The sequence below is a fragment of the Diabrotica undecimpunctata genome, chromosome 6, assembly GCF_040954645.1.
Source record: "Diabrotica undecimpunctata isolate CICGRU chromosome 6, icDiaUnde3, whole genome shotgun sequence".
NCBI lineage: Eukaryota > Metazoa > Arthropoda > Insecta > Coleoptera > Chrysomelidae > Diabrotica > Diabrotica undecimpunctata.
Genome location: NC_092808.1, coordinates 82,160,772 through 82,177,715, shown reverse-complemented (window position 1 = coordinate 82,177,715; position 16,944 = coordinate 82,160,772). Strand labels below are relative to the sequence as shown.

General features: G+C 35.1%; 1 protein-coding gene across 1 annotated transcript in view; it reads left to right on the top strand.

Annotated features, from left to right (window-relative positions):
* Window positions 1-2,819, top strand: part of LOC140443511 (facilitated trehalose transporter Tret1-like) — a 44,035-nt gene extending 41,216 nt beyond the window's left edge. Inside the window, exon 2 of the mRNA XM_072534822.1 lies at window positions 1,394-2,819. Coding sequence (XP_072390923.1) covers window positions 1,394-2,751 — 1,358 coding nt within the window. The 3' untranslated portion in view covers window positions 2,752-2,819. The remainder of the gene's footprint in view (window positions 1-1,393) is intronic.
* The last annotated feature ends 14,125 nt before the right edge of the window (window positions 2,820-16,944 follow it).

Sequence of the window (16,944 nt, the reverse complement as noted above, 5' to 3'; positions counted from 1 at the left end):
ATTGTTTTTAACATTTAATAACTTAATGTTAATGAAGTTAGTTAAGTTAGCAGTTTCAATTAACCCATCTAGATTTATCTGGAGAGTTGTTTTTTATTTTATGAATTATTTTTGTTTCCCCTTTATCGGGTACTTTTTCTTGTAGCTCTTGAAAAGTAAACACACACATATATATATATATATATATATATATATATATATATATATATATATATATATATATATATATATATATATATATAAATATAGCTATAAATATATATATATATATATATATATATATATAACAAGAAAAAGGTTAATGCGAGTTAATAGTAAAATAAAGGTAAAAGATATCGGGATAGCTCGCAACAAAATAGAAAATATATAATAAAACATGTATATAAGATGGAAGGCAACCGTATATACGCATTTCTGACTATTGGTCGTCTTCAGTACGGTGCAGCCAAGTTAGAAAAGGAGCATATTAACTTGGGAAAGGTTCACTACATATCTTTTACCTTTATGGTATTGGTAGAGCGTTTGAAACGCTCTAAACGTTTGGCATTCCTTTCCTCAGGTAGCTCAGCTTCCTCCGTGGATGTGTTGGTTGTTGCTCTGGAAACCTCAGAGTCTTCTAACATTATTGCCACAAATGGGTCGCATTGCTCCTGTATATATATATATATATATATATATATATATATATATATATATATATATATATATATAGCAAAACTGGTAGGATTATTGACAGGCAATTAAATAACAATTTATTGTAGTGGTGTATCGGGTATGCTGTCTGTTATTTGAAAAAAACTCTTTTTTCTTTTATTTCTCTATATTTCGCTGATTTTTTGTCAGCTTCATCAGGAGACAACTAAAATATGGTTAAAATTTGTATAAATATATGGTGAGAATAAACAATGAATTACTTACAGATTTAGAGTTTAAAATATTTAAAGATGTTCTTATACATAATGTTCAAAACAGTACCAAAAATATTAGGGTTAAAAGCACCTAGGTCACTAGTAATTAAATATAAAAAGCAAACAAAAACAACCAAGAAACAATTAAAACAAATAAAATTACACATTGAAAATATACAGGGTGATTTAAAATATAATTGTAAACAGAAAAATTATTTTAACATACTAAGAATATTACAGTAGATATTGCTCAAGGCGTGTCTGCCTTGTAATTTACTGCATATTTTTCTCTATTAATATGACACATTTCTAGAAACAATATTTTTTTATAATTATTCCCTTGATGTGGAACGCTGACATTTGAGTAGTCAAATTGATGCCCAGGTTTTAAGTAATGGTCAACTGCAGCACATGTATTCTTCTTTTTTGTGCAGTCTACAGTCTGTATATTATGTACAAAACAATAATACTTTTTTTCTTTTTAGGTTCATTATTTGCAATATCTGATGGAATGACATATGGATGGACTGCTCCAATGTTGCCATACCTTATAAGCGATAAAAGTCATATAAAAACCACAAAAGGAGAAGTAGAATGGTTAGAAACTATACTAATGTTGGGTTCCTTTTGCGGTCTACCAACTACCATTTATTTAGTCGACAAAATAGGAAGACGAAAGTCTCTATTATTAGCTGCAGTATCATCTCTTATTGGTTGGATAGTTATAGCCTTGGCTAATCATATGATTTATTTATATGTTACTCGTTTTATTTTTGGAATTATTGGAAATATGTCGTTTGTTAGTATGCCCATGTATATTGCGGAAATTGCTGAAAGTAAAATAAGGGGCTTTTTAGCATCAATTGTCTACCTTCAAATGCTAGTTGGATTTGTAATAGTTTACAGTGTTGGACCATATTTGCCGTTTTATACGACGCCAATTGTGGCAGGAGTAGTATTACTAGCTGAATTGTTAATATTCTGGTGGATGCCAGAGAGTCCATATTATTTACTTTTTAAAAATAAATCTGAGGAAGCTCGACAGTCTTTACAGTATTTTAGACCAGGGAGAGATGTCGAATTGGAACTAAAAGAAATAACCAAAGCCATTGATCGACAAAAAACAGAAAAAGGTCGTTTTCAGGATATAATTTTAGTTAAAAGTAATCGAAAGGCCATACTTATAATGACTGTTTTAAACGCAGGACAGCATATTGTTGCTATTAGCGTAATACTAATGAATTTGCATGATATTCTAAATGCAGCTGGTTCAATTTATATGGATTCTGCTCATGCTGGAATTTTATTTTCTGTGATAATGCTTATATCTGCTAACATAGCTTCTCTACAAGTTGACAAGTACGGAAGAAAAGCTTTATTATTAGTATCAACAATACTTACATCGTTTTGTTTGCTAGCAATTGCAATTTACTTTCACATGAAGTTAACAAACCACGATGTTAAAGATGTCAGTTGGATACCAATTGCTTCTGTAATGGTATACGCGTGTACCTTTAAGATAGGTTTGGGCATAGTACCCATTGTAATAACCTCAGAAATATTTCCCGCTAAAATGAAGGCAATAGGTATGACTATTGCAGACGCTATGTACGTTATAGGAGCTGTAATTAGTGTTCAATTATATATTTGGCTCGAACATTCCTATGGAATGCACGTACCATTTTACGTGTTTAGTGTAGGAAGTTTTCTTATTACCTTATTTATTTTATATTATATTCCTGAAACCAAAGGTAAAACGTTGGAAGAGATACAATTTTTATTAAAGGGAGAGAAATATATACCTTCCAGTAAAAGTGATCCACTCCTTAGCGCTCAAATATGAGCATAAACAGACATAATATATTTTTTTAGAATGTTTATTAATTATATTTAATAAAAGTATTAAAAACCGCTTAGTCTATTAAATGTGGATTTCAGCTTGTAATTGTTTAGGTACCTATGTGTTTTTTTTACCATCGTGCATACACATTAACGCTGTGAATATTGTTAAAACAAAAATAACCCATTAGAATTATAAGACAATATCTATGTCGGCAGTTGGCAGTACTCCATTAAATGAATTCACAAGAATATAAGTGACGCTACAAGAATTTAATGGGTGAACTTCGATCAAACGTAGTGTATAAATGAATGGACAAAAAATAGAAAAAGAGAATGTAATGACCACATGAGCGGAATGAGGAGACCTGTGTCGTCAAAATAGCAAGAGATAAGTTACCAATTGGCCGGTGTTGATTAGCCACACATACTCGTTATGACTTTACAGTTGGTAACCTCTTTTAGCTGACATCTTTTACACAGCACAAAATCTATCTGACCTTCCCGTCCCCCGCTAGTCTAGGAATGATACTGGTCTTCGGTCTTCATAAAGAACGTATTAATGATAGGAAAATCCTATGCCACTGCAAAATCAATTAAACTGTTTTCTTCATCATTGCTAATTCCCATCGCCAAACCTCTATATACTCTATTCCCGCCCTTTTTCTACCAATATGTATATTTAAATCCCCTTTAATAAAACACTTTTTCTCTACAGAAATCTCGAGCATCTCAAAATCAAAAACCCTCTAAGATTCTTCCTTTTTCTATTACCCCCCACCTACCCCCCACCGGGGAGCTTAGCATATATGATACGTTGGTATTGCTTTTATTCAATTGGACACTCAATATTCTATCTCTTCTTCTGGTTCCCCTTACAAGATATTCCCCTCTCAAGTAGAGGTCGCATAATATAAACCTAGACCTCATCGTAAGACTAAAGATCTTCCTAAGGGTTATACGTTTGAAATTCGTGACAATATATACAAAATGCGTAAAAAGAAAGAACATGTTTCTGTAAAGACGGTGTTAAAAAAATTAAAAAACAGAAATGCATTTGAAATTTCCAGTGTGTGTCTAAAGAGTTTTTAACACATTATTTACAATGGAAGACAATAGAAAAGCCTTTTTTCGTTCGGAAAAGAATTAAGTATTTAAAAAACTCAAATAATTAAAAAAAAGAACACGCTTTATTTGTTTATTTAGACGAAACGTGGGTTTTTGATCAAGATGGAATAAAACGAATTTGGCAGGATGAGAATATAAAATCCATAAAACAGACTGACACTGAGGAAAATAGGCATATTATGTTACATGAGGGTAGAAAACATGGTTTAGTGATCGGTTGATTATCACGATAGCATGAATACGGAGATGTCTGTGAAATGGTTGAAAGATAAACGGTTACCAGGTTTACATAAAACATCTCGTACAGTTGTAGATAATGCCTCGTAACCTCGTATCATTTGGAATTTTTAAATAAGCAACCAACAAATTCCTGGATAGTGCAAAAAATAAAAAAATGGTTAACGAATGAAAATATTTTATTTCTTCAGGATTCTTGTTAGCTGGAATTACTACAGTTTCTCGTACCATTGTGAATTTAGTTCGATTAAACATATTTAGCGAATATGTAAAACTTGCTATGATAACTATATTGGTCTTAACGGTTACAATGACAAAAAGTTTTGGAAACATGGCAAGAAGCAATAAATACTCTTGAAACTTGCAAAAAAAGTGTGCGGTAATGTGAAATTAATAAAAGACTTTTGAATGCGTGAAAATCACATTAAAGCAATTAACCCAGTCATCATTTATAATCCAAATGAAGATATCGACGACAGTGATTATGAGTGATATAATTCTATTATGATCTAATAATTCTTAATTTCACTGTAAGGTAGGTAATATGTTTTCATTTTCTCATCAAGAAAATTTTGGGTGTTGTTATTATTTTATTAGTAAATACTTACCCCTACAAATTAGAACCAATATAATTTGTAATTGTCCTCTATTTTTGCACTAATAATTGAATGTAAAATAAATACATTTTCAGTTAAAACCGGCTTTTTGCTTGTCTAAGAAAGTGCTTCAAATATTGGGAGAATTCTTAGAACTTTCTCAGCACAGCGGAACGTTTAAGTCAAAGCTTTCATCCGTAATCCAAAATAGTGGCAAATTCGTGCAATTCTATGCCGCGGTCCGCGTAAGTAGGAAACACCTAAATATTACATCACAAGATGTTGCTTGTTGTCAACACGCTAGGTGCAGTGTAAATATTAACATAACATAAGGTGATGAATGCTCGAATAAATGAACTTTAGTCAATTAAAAGGCAGATATCGAGCACAGTTTATTTATTAAATCTTGCCCAAGTACTTTCGCTCCTAGAGCATCTTCTGGGGCATCTTAAATAAGCTAAGAAACGTTTTTTCAACTGAAGAAAATTAATTAACTTCGAAAAAACGTTGATGGATGATAACATTTTTTATGTAATATAACGTTTTAGACTTACTTCGTCAAATTCTAGTAGATAACTTTAGAATGGGTCTACCTACATAAAGGCATCACAATCATCACATTTTAATTTATAAATACCACTTTTGTCAAGTGTATTCATCCTGTGTTTGGTGTTGATTAAAAAGGAACCTAAAGTGTTGTGTGACTTGAAGGAAATTTTGATGTTTTCAATTGTAGAAGTAAAAAGTTTTGATATTTTATTAGAAATGTTGCTAATATAAGTAAAAGAGAAATATCTGATGGTATTTGAAGCATTAGGTTGAAGCAAGCATTGTGATAAATAAGCAAGCTTTCCTGCCATTTTTAGCCAAGTTTAGCTCTATTTAGAAGCTTATGGATAATTTTGGGATCATAACCATTATTGAAAGCAATTTGCGTGAGAGTATTAAGTTCTAAATTTAAGTTATCATTAGAAAGTGGAAATTTGAGTAACCTATGAATGTAACTGTTAAAAGCAGCCATTTTATGTTGAGTTGGATGATTAAATGTTTCATGTGTAACATGATCTGTTTGAGTAGGTTTTGTGTCAATATTGTACTTTAGGGAATCTTTATTACGAGATATAGTCATTTCCAAGTAGTTCAACGTATTGTCAGATTATGGTTATAGTGTAAAAGAGATGTTAGGATGGAGGATGAATGAAAACCCTCACTGTCTTTATACTCAAATTAATTTAAATTGTACTAAATTTAAACCTATTTTTAAAAACTTTATTGCAGCTTCACCTCGTGGGGGATCCAGCTCGGCTGTTTAAACTAGTTTGCTCAAGTTCAATTGATCTATAGTTGGCGTTGATTACACTCTCCATATCTCTTCGTTATTTAGATATGCCATCTCCACAGTTGTAGATATATTTCAACATCTCCCACTGTTGGTCAGTTGGTCTTGAGTAATGCTTTGACATTTTAATTTTATGGTTCTCCCATTGGCTGTGGTTTTAACTGAACTATTTGGATTTTACCCCATTTATACACTCTGCTTTCAATTTTGTATTGATAGTGCTTGGTAGACCCTTTTATTGTAGTCAGCCACCCACTATCTAATAGATTGTCTAGTGTATTTCTTGCATCAAAACTAACTCCCTAATTATTACAGACAGGTTTGAGTGTGAGATCTGGATTATACAATTTATCAATTTAGTTGATTTCCTATAGTAGTGTCAGTTGGACCTTTGGTCAATGCTCAGTTTCATAGCATTTTGAAATGTGCAGATCACATCACCATGATTGTGACTGCCAATCCAAGTAGTCATATGTCACATGTCACTTTAAGATTTCCCTTAAGACCAGGAGCCATTCTCTCTTCTGATGCCACCCAATATGTAGCTTCGCCGTTTTTAAAATTTTAAACTGTTTGTCCTTGTGTCGTTTTGTGTTAATGTATAATTTTTAATGTTTATGACATTCTTAATATATTGTTGGATAGGCCAAATTTGACGAAGTAAGTCTAAAACGTTATATTACATAAAAAATTTTTATCATCTATCAACGTTTTTTCGAAGTTAATTAATTTTCTTTACAGAATGACGGTATTAGATTTTTGTTTTGATACAGTGTAGCGACAACCCCTGATACGTATTTCGACCTCCTTAGGTCTCGTCAGAGCGGTATAGTCACTGCTCTGTGCAGTATAGAGCAGTGACTATACCGTTCTGACGAGACCTAAGGAGGTCGAAATACGTATCAGCGGTTGTCGCTGCACTGTATCAAAACAAAAATCTAATACCGTCGTTCTGTTTTGTTATTTACTTCGTTTGAAGTACCAGAAACTGAATTCACTACGAATTTTGACCAGGATAAACGGCTTGTGGAATGCAATTTTAGATTCCCTTGCCGAGTAATTTATCCAGCTGTTTGTTTCGCAAATTTTAGAATACACAGTGGTTAAGATTTGAATTCGGTTTCGCTAAGTAGAAATCGTTTGATTTCTCTTTTTGTTTAATTTTCTTTAGTTGAAAAAACGTTTTTTGGCTTATTTAAGATGCTCCAGAAGATGCTTTGGGAGCGAAAGTACTTGGGCAAGATTTAATAAATAAACTGTGCTCGATATCTGCCTTTTAATTGACTAAAGTTCAAATATTAACATGAAGCAAAGTATTGTCCTAGGCTACATGAGCAGCAATGATATAATAAATCACATACTTAATAACCAAATTACCCTGCAGATTCCAAACCAAAATCTAAATTTCTAAAAAAAAAACAAGCAATTATTATCAACTCTAAAGAAAATTTAAAACTATTCGACTACATCAAAGCTGTTGATGACATTAGGAGAATTAAGGATTTAGTATTGTATTTACCTCTCGGATCTGGAATAGCAGAATGTTCATATTTCTAAATATTATAATGAACAATACGATCATCCATATTATAAACTGTTTATATCTGTCTATCAGAAGACTAGTGACCCAAGAAAATAGATTTTAATTTTAAATGTGTGTCTTTTTTTCAAGTGTGTGAGTAAGAACAAATGACACGCAGCCGCAACTTGCTTAACACCATAACCACTAATTCTCCTGAACTCACTATTCAAAAATTACTAACAATCAAAACCACAACAAAAACAAATTTAGAACAAACTTATTACCGGACAATTTCTATTTTCTAGTTAACCTAGTAACGCTGTATTCCATTCTCTTTACGCAGTTTAACCACTCGACTCACAAACTGATGCCTATTCTATAATACCACCTCCCCTAGAAGATTTCAAGCAGAGAAGAAGTAAACACGTAAAAAAGTTATTGATGATGTCATAACATGGATCTATCCAAAGTACAACAAGACATCATTTTTAAAAAAGTTGCACGAGCTATCTCACTTCTAAATTTTATCTCTTTATCTGGGTCTAATTGTTCGGTAATATAACAACCTATATATTTAAAATTGGATACACTTTGTATTGGTTGTCCATCTATTTGTAGTTGTGTATTTCGACTAATAATGTTACCTTCGATGAGCTAAGCAACTCTTCTTCTTCTTCAAGTGCCCTCTCCTCTACGGAGTTTGGAAATCATCATTGCTATTCGTATCTTTGAAGCTGTTGCTCTAAATAATTGGTTAGATGTGCACTGGAACCAGTCTCTTAAATTGCGCAGCCAAGATATACGTCGTCTCCCCACTCTTCGTTTGCCATGAATCTTTCCTTGTATAATTAACTGGAGCAATCGGTACTTTTTCCCTCTCATCACATGACCAAAATATTCCAACTTTCTTCTCTTGATGCTGATAAACAACTAAGCAACTAAATACCATGTATTTTGTTTTGGAACACTTAGTTTTCAGATCCGTCTCTCTGTGTTAATGGACTTTAAAAGACATTGCAATCCATTTAAGTCATCGCTCAATATAACTGTGTCATCAACGTATATGATGGTATCTACTCATCAGGTTTCTATTAATTTTTACACCATATTCCACCTTGTGTAAACTACGTTTAAATATTCTGAATATAAATTAAATAATAGTGAAGACAGCAAAAAACTCTGCCTGTCTCCCTTTATACACTTCCGTTGAGTTCCCATTAATACGAATGGTTGCTGTGTGACGCCGACATAATTTTTCAATGATTTTGACGTCGTGGCTGCTAACTCATTTATTTCTTAATGATGTAATATATCAAATGTCTTTTCATAGCCAATAAAAATGGCAAAGACATCTTTATATCTCTATATCCAAACTACGTTTCACCTTTATCATCTTAATACTTATTCTTTATTCTACTGAAGATGATAAGTAAGAATATCTTTAAAGTGTGACTTATAAAACTTATAAGTCTATACATGCTATAGTGTTTCGGACGTTGTCTTATTTCTAGTTATGAAGTCAAACCTCAGCCAGTCGTCTAGGATTTTACCAGTTGAGCACACATGATTGAAAAACTTAACCAATATTTTAACGATTTCTTAGTTATTAAGATTTAACAGATCTGCCGGAATGTTATTACGATCAACAGCTTTCCTCTGTTTTGACAGCTTTATAGCATGAGTAACTTTTATCTTTAGTATTTCTGGTCATTTGTCTTCACCTAATCTCTGTTTAGTAATTCGTTTGGTCGACATCATTAAATAATTCACTTATGTACATATACCAAGTAGTCTCAATTTTTTCTTCGTTTGTCATTATTTTTCTTGTCAATTTTTTCTTGTACAATTGTTTGAAAAGTTTTCTTATGACAGAGGCCAGCTATTTCTTGGCTTTTTTTAATATAATGAATATGTCGTCTTTGTATTCTAACTCTTCCAGTTAAATGCATTTATCCTCCATCCACATTTCTTTTGCGATCGAAAGAGTAGTAAAACTAAAACAGTAATAAAAATGGCTCCTACATTGTTAAAAGTAGAATTAAGAGAGTTTTTCCTTATGACACCACATGGTAAGGATATTTAATGTTTTGTGCTTTAATGTTAAAGTGCTAAATAAAATATTTCCGTATTTTTCCCTTACCATAATTACTAGATCATCCGCATAGGCTTGCACTTCTACATCCTGTATGTCAAGGAGGAAGATCAGGCCATCCTTCAGGGGTGACCACAGCAGGGGAAAAAAACCCTCGTCCCTGTGGGTACCCCTTACCTTTTTGGGTTGCAATCTTCTCCCCTTCCAGGTCTACTAGAATCAGCCTATTTTCCAGCATTGCTTTGATACAGTTGCACACGGTAATGAATACCCCTTTTGATGCTGCTGCACCATAAAGAGAATTTTGTAGTAGTTCATTATTAAACGCGCCTTATTTATCTTTTTGTTTTATTTTTGTCGTTTATGGGCGGGGAGGTCCAAACGTTCAAAACATACCTCGCTCCTAGAAGGTGGGCAGAACCCGCCTTCCAACCTCGGTTATGCAGGATTCCTCCTGTGTAGCCACGATGTCATTCGAGACCGCACGCATAGGTTCTTCGGACACCATCGCCGTCAATGCCAGAGACATACCTGCTAAAAAACACCCTCTTTAACCGTAAATTACCAGCCGCAATGGTCTGAGGGGACGCAATATCAGCACGGCATTCACCCAATTTCTCATTCACGCACAATTCTCACGCATTCTCGCATTTTCTCACTACGACTTAATCCTTCGCTCCTTCCGGTCCTCCCTGTTCATGTTCCATCTCGCCTCTTTTTATTCTGCTTCTTGCTTGCTCCTGGACACACTGTCTTCCTTCGGGTCGCCTTTCCTCTCGTTCCTTTCTGTCAAATGTTCTTGCCAAATCTGTAAGGGTATGCCCTAAAGCAACCATTTTCTGTGAGCATCTGCGTCAGGAAGTAATACAAACGCCGATGCCATCCATCTTCTCACTGCACCACGATTCTCATCTCGTCCCATTCTTTTTGCCACACCATTATGGACCTCTTCCTTTCTTCTTTTTTAAACATTCTGTTGCTATGTCTTAATTTCTTCTCTTGTGTATTCTTCCTGTTTCCTCCACTAGCACGTGCATCGGAATACACTCGGTGATAACTCCCAGCGTCTCGGCAGAGACTGTTCTCTATGCACATGTCACCCTCAATAGACTTTACCAATCTGCTCGGTTAAGCTGCTTTCTGTACGTCTTTGTTAAAACTGCAGTACCCCAGACATTGAGAAATTTGTGTACCCTCCAATGTAAAGACATTGGCTGGGTCTACCTGGCCTTTCGGTATACGACCGTTAGCGGAACCGCTGCCTCTACGATTTCGACACCATTTGAGGATGGCGTGATTACGTAAAGTAAAACGAGGCTCCACCCTCCCCGTAGTACCTGTGTTGCGGTACGCACACCATCCGTTATCCCCCCGGGGCGGAAAGGTGAACGCAGGTCGGGGCTCGACCTCGTACGTTTGACAGGTCGCCGCTGAGGAGCACTCCTCTACCACTCTTAAGTCTCCCAGGTAAGTACGTGCCGTAACCCCACGCCCTTAATGGTGAAACGGTGTATCAGGGACAAGGCACGTTCAACCTCACCCGATTCTGTGGAATGAGAGTAGAGTGGTCCCACAAGAGGCTCGTCTCGGATACTAGAAGTGTAAATCGGTGACCGTAACGCCGAAGCGCCCTGCGTGCGTGTCTACAAGCCCGAAACCTCAAACGACGGCTCTCCACCTCTTCATTTCTTCCCAATAGTCGCCTCTTACGACAGGCAGGGAAAATCGCCCCGGCTGTATTCTTATTTCCTCGAGCCGGATGAAAAGTATCACAGACAGGAGCAGTGTAGAGAACGATCGATTGCACAACAGAATGAAGGGCCCTCCGCCTCTCCGATGTTGGGCATGATCCCCCCTACGCGGCGAATCTTAACGCAGCTCTTTGAGTCACCGCCTGTACGTGCTCTCCCACCTTCCGTTTTGACTTAGAGTCACAAATGTAGGAATATTTCTTAGTATAAGTATTTAGCATAGTTTTATTCATTAGCTACGCCACTGCAAGAAACCACTTAAACAATATGCTTAAGTCGCTATAAGAGAGACGCGATTCAGGGGTGAAGGGGACAGGAGATATGTAAACGAGATCACACATTCCTCCTGAGCTAAAGAGGATTCGCCCGAACTGAATAGACTTAAAATTATCGTGCACGCCGAAAAAGACGAAAGACGAAACCATTTAACGACGGGGGTGTTCGATATTTTAATTCGCAGACAATTATCCGTATTTTTGTGTACATGTAAATAACATCATTACAATGTATTTTATGTAATAAAGACTTCTCGCATAGATCGCGGACTTTTACTATAACGTTAACCTCTTCAAATAATAAAAGAACTTAATTAGACCTACATTTTGGCGGCTCAACCGAGATTATTTCGAAAGAGACAGTAACGTTTATTTGTGCCGCTAATTATGGAAGCAAGATTATAAAAGACAGTGCACAGTTTTTGGCCAAACAAATTCGAATCCTCGACGACGTGACTTTTGTAACATAATATATATATATATATATATATATATATATATATATATATATATATATATATATATATATATATACCCGGTATTTAGGCGACACACGCCCTTCCGGTAGGGATCTATGGAGGAGTATCACCAAGCCGCAAGCCCTTATCTCTTGCCGTACTGCTCCACCATAGGCCGATCAGATACCAGCATATTCTAGACTAAGCCGCAGATTCATTTAGAATTTTAAACTGCTGCGTTAGCCTTTTTGTTTTCTGTACACCGAGCTGGGGATTGAACTGACATCTCTCGCAGTGAAGCGAAGGAGAAGCCAGCCGCCCAGCCCGCTTGGCTATCCGATCGACTTGTAACATAATATGCCAAGTGTAAATAGGAGGCTGAAGTGACGAGACTATTGACGACGAAGCAGACGACAAGTGGCTGTTTGCAGACGACGATAAGATTAATTTATGGTTTATGGATGTTTGGTTTGGAACCACTGGATGATGACAAATGATCAGGTGACTTTGTTCCTTCAATAGATCGTGCGAAGATTATGTTTTTATCATGAACTGTGAACATTAAGGAAAGATCTTTTAAACAAACAAAAGTATTTGTAATTATTTGTTGATTTAACTTTACTCTGTTCATGTGAGGACTTCTGAGATATTCTGATAATGATAGTTCATACTTGACTATAATAATATTTTAATTTGACTGTTAAAATCAAAATCTTTTAGTAGGATATTTTGCTTTATTCTGAGATATTATTGTACTTATTATATTGTTGTAATATAAAGAGATAAGATTTGCGAATTAAAAGCGACCACAACCTCGTTCACAGTAATACTAATTTAGACTACACTCAGAAAAATAATCTATAAATTTTTAAATTTTTTGTAACGTATTGGATCTGGATAATTCGGGTGCAAATGACGACGTAATTGAACGTATTTGTTCGTTTTTGAATGAATTAAATGTAGATGACAAGAATGACGAAGATGACGATGACGATAACGACGCGGGCGACGATAAAGAAGCTTATGACGAAGATAAAGACGTTTATGACGATAAAGACGGTTTCGACGATGAAGACGATAATGAATACGAAGAAGAAATTGAAAGTAGGCGGATGATGGCTTTAAAGACGAAGAAAAAAACAAAATCAGGTAGAATGACGGCCGGTAAAGTAAATGATTCTTTTGCTTTGACTTTTAAAGACGTAGAAGACAGCATAACCTTCGACGGAAAAGACGATTATCCGGTGAGAAAATGGATTACTGACTTCGAAGAAATTTCTGAATTAATGGGATGGAATGATTTGCAAATGCTAATTTTTGCCAAACGATCCCTAAAAGGAATTGCGAAACTGTATATTCAGTCAGAAAAAGGAATTAATAGCTGGAAACTATTGAAGAAAAGACTTATTTCGGAATTCGAAAATAAAATAAGTAGTGCTGAAATACATAAAATGCTGATGCGTAGAAAGAAGAATAATTATGAAAGTGTACAGGAGTATGTACTGACGATGAGGAAAATTGGTAGCAGAGGTAACATAGAAGACGAGGTCATAATACAATATACAATAGAAGGCATTCAAGACGACCCTGTTAACAAAGTTGTACTTTATGGCGCAAACAACTTCAGAGACTTCAAGGAAAAAATTAAATTGTATGAACTCATTAAAAAACAGACGGCACACAAATCCTCTACAACTGAAACGCATAGAAAGAAGTGGACAAACAATGAAGTACGGCGAGATGGCAGAAACAATGAAATACGACGAGATTATAGAAACAACGAAGCTAGAGGAGATGACAGAAGAATGTCGGGAAACAGAATTAAGAAAGAAGAACAATGTTATAATTGTGGAAATCGAGGGCACAGATCGAGAGATTGTCCTGATAAAGCCAAGGGAACGAAATGCTTCAAATGCAACTAATTTGGACACGTTTCTTCTCGATGCAATGCTAAAGAAGATGGACCTTCGACTTCTGGTCAGGTAAATGTCATTGACGTAGTATACAAAAACTCAGTGACCTTAAAATTGGGAAAAATATCGTTACGTGCATTGTTTGATACAGGAAGTGACATAAGTGCAATGAGCCAAGATATTTTTGAAAAGCACTTTGATGACGTCATTCTTATGAAGAATATAGTAGAGTTAAATGGATTAGGAGGTATTAAGGTTAAGACTTTAGGTTATTTTAACATAATAGTGGAAATTCAAGGCGAAGATTTCCATATTTTATTTCATGTAAACCCAAAAGGAGCATTAGACGTCGAAGTTATTCTTGGAAACAATATATTAAACCAAGCAGAGGTTACCATAACCGATGATGGAATTATTGTATGCAAAAAAGAAGTAGATAATATGATAATGAGGATTGCAGTTGACGAGGCAACACACGATGATAATCTACAACTGGAACATATAAAAGACCCAGATATTAAGATGGAGATAAAAGAATTAGTGGAAAATTATGAACCGCGACAGACCAAGACTACAGATATAAAAATGAAAATAATTCTAAGTAACGAAGAACCGATACACCAAAACCCAAGAAGGCTATCAATACCAGAAAAGCAAGAAGTAGGTAAGCAAATTGAGGAATGGATAGAGAAAAAAATAATTCGACCTAGTACATCCGATTTTGCAAGTCCAATTGTACTCGTCAAAAAGAAAGACGGACAGATCAGAGTTTGCGGTGATTACCGAAAACTTAATCGAAATATAATAAAAGATAGGTTTCCTTTACATTTAATAGAAGATGTATTGGATCGGTTACAAGGTGCAGAATATTTTAGCACAATAGACCTCAAGAATGGATTCTTCCATGTACCAATAGAGGAAGATAGCATTAAATACACTGGATTCGTCACCCCAGACGGACAATACGAATTTTTAAGGTGTCCATTCGGATTGTGTAATAGTCCTGCAGTGTTTCAAAGATTTATTAGCCACATATTTAGAGAGCTGACATCCAAGAACATAGCAATTTACTATATGGATGACATAATAGTTTTAAGTACATCCGAAGAAGAAAGAGTTGTACGAAAGTACTCAAAGTAGCTAGGGACTACGGCTTAGAGATAAAGAAGAAAAAGTGCCAATTTTTACAGAAAAGAGTAACGTTTTTAGGATATATTATTGAGGACGGCAGAATTCAGCCATCGGATGAAAAATCAATGGCCATAAAGAAATTCAAGGAACCAACGAACTTTAAGCAGATTCAGTCTTTTTTAGGCCTGACTGGATACTTTCGTAAATTTGTACCGTCATATGCTACGATAGCTAAAGCATTAAGTGATCTACTCAGAAAAAATCAAACCTTTGAGTTTGGATCAAAAGAAAGGAGTGCATTTTCAAAACTTAAAGAGCTGTTAACTAGTCAGCGGTGTTAGAAATTTATCACCCAGATAGAGAAACCGAGTTACACACAGACGCTAGCAGTCATGGATATGGAGCTTGTCTTCTGCAGAGATCAAGAGAAGATAATAAGTTTCACCCAGTTTATTATATGAGCAAGAAAACAAGTCCAGCCGAGGAAAAGTATACAAGTTACGAATTAGAAGTTTTGGCTATAATAGAAGCAGTGAAAAAATTTCGTATCTATCTACTTGGAATCAAATTTAAAATAGTAACGGATTGTTCCGCATTTACTAAGACCATGAATAAAAAAGATTTAACTACCAGAGTTGCGAGGTGGGCTCTGTTACTGGAAGATTATCCATACGAACTGGAACACAGAAAGGGAACAAGGATGGCTCATGTAGACGCTCTCAGTCGATACCCTATAGTTATGATAATAAATGAGACATCAGTAGTACAAGAACCAGGTTTTATAGAAAGAATAATGCAGGCCCAAGAAGCTGATAACCACATTCAAGCAATAAAGAAAATACTTGCTACAGAAGCTTACGAGGACTTTCTGATTAGAAACAATATTTTATTTAAATATGACGAAGGTAAGGAATTGTTAGTCATTCCGAAACGAATGCAAACAGAAGTAATTAAACTGTTACACGACGTAGAACATTTTGCTGTAACAAAAACACAGTAGTTAATTCAAAGAGAATGTTATATTCCTAACCTCAAGGAAAAAGTCGAGCATTGTGTAAGAAATTGTATTAAGTGTATACTTGGAAGTAGAAAAGAAGGCAAAAAAAAGGGTTGGTTACATCCGATAGTAAAAATCGATGGACCTTTACAAACATTTCATGTTGATCATTTAGGACCGTTAGCTACAACCAACAAGAACTATAATCACATTTTGGTGATCATCGACGATTTTTCTAAATTTGCATGGTTTTATCCTACAAAATCAACGACGGCAAAAGAAGTCATAGAATGTATGAAGAGGCAACAGAAGGATTTCGGAAATCCCCTCCGAATAATATCCGATAGAGGTACCGCATTTACAGCGAACGAGTTCGAAGAGTATTGCCAAAGTGAAGAAATTAAGCACATTAAGATTACGGCAGGTGTACCAAGAGGCAATGGGCAAGTAGAACGTGTCAATAGAACGTTAATCCCAGTATTAACCAAATTGAGTATAGAGGAACCGACGAAGTGGTATAAGCCTATTTATAAGTTGCAACAGTTTTTTAATTCCACTTATCAAAGAAGCATTGATGCTACGCCATTCGAAGTACTTTTTGAGACAAAGATGAAGAATAAAGAGGATCTAAGGATGAAAGAAATAATAGAGCAGGAAATGATCAAACAATATGATGAAGGTAGAGACATGTTAAGAAACGAGAGTAGACGTCAGTTAATCAAAGTCCAGGAGGACAATAAGCGCAGGTATGACTTACG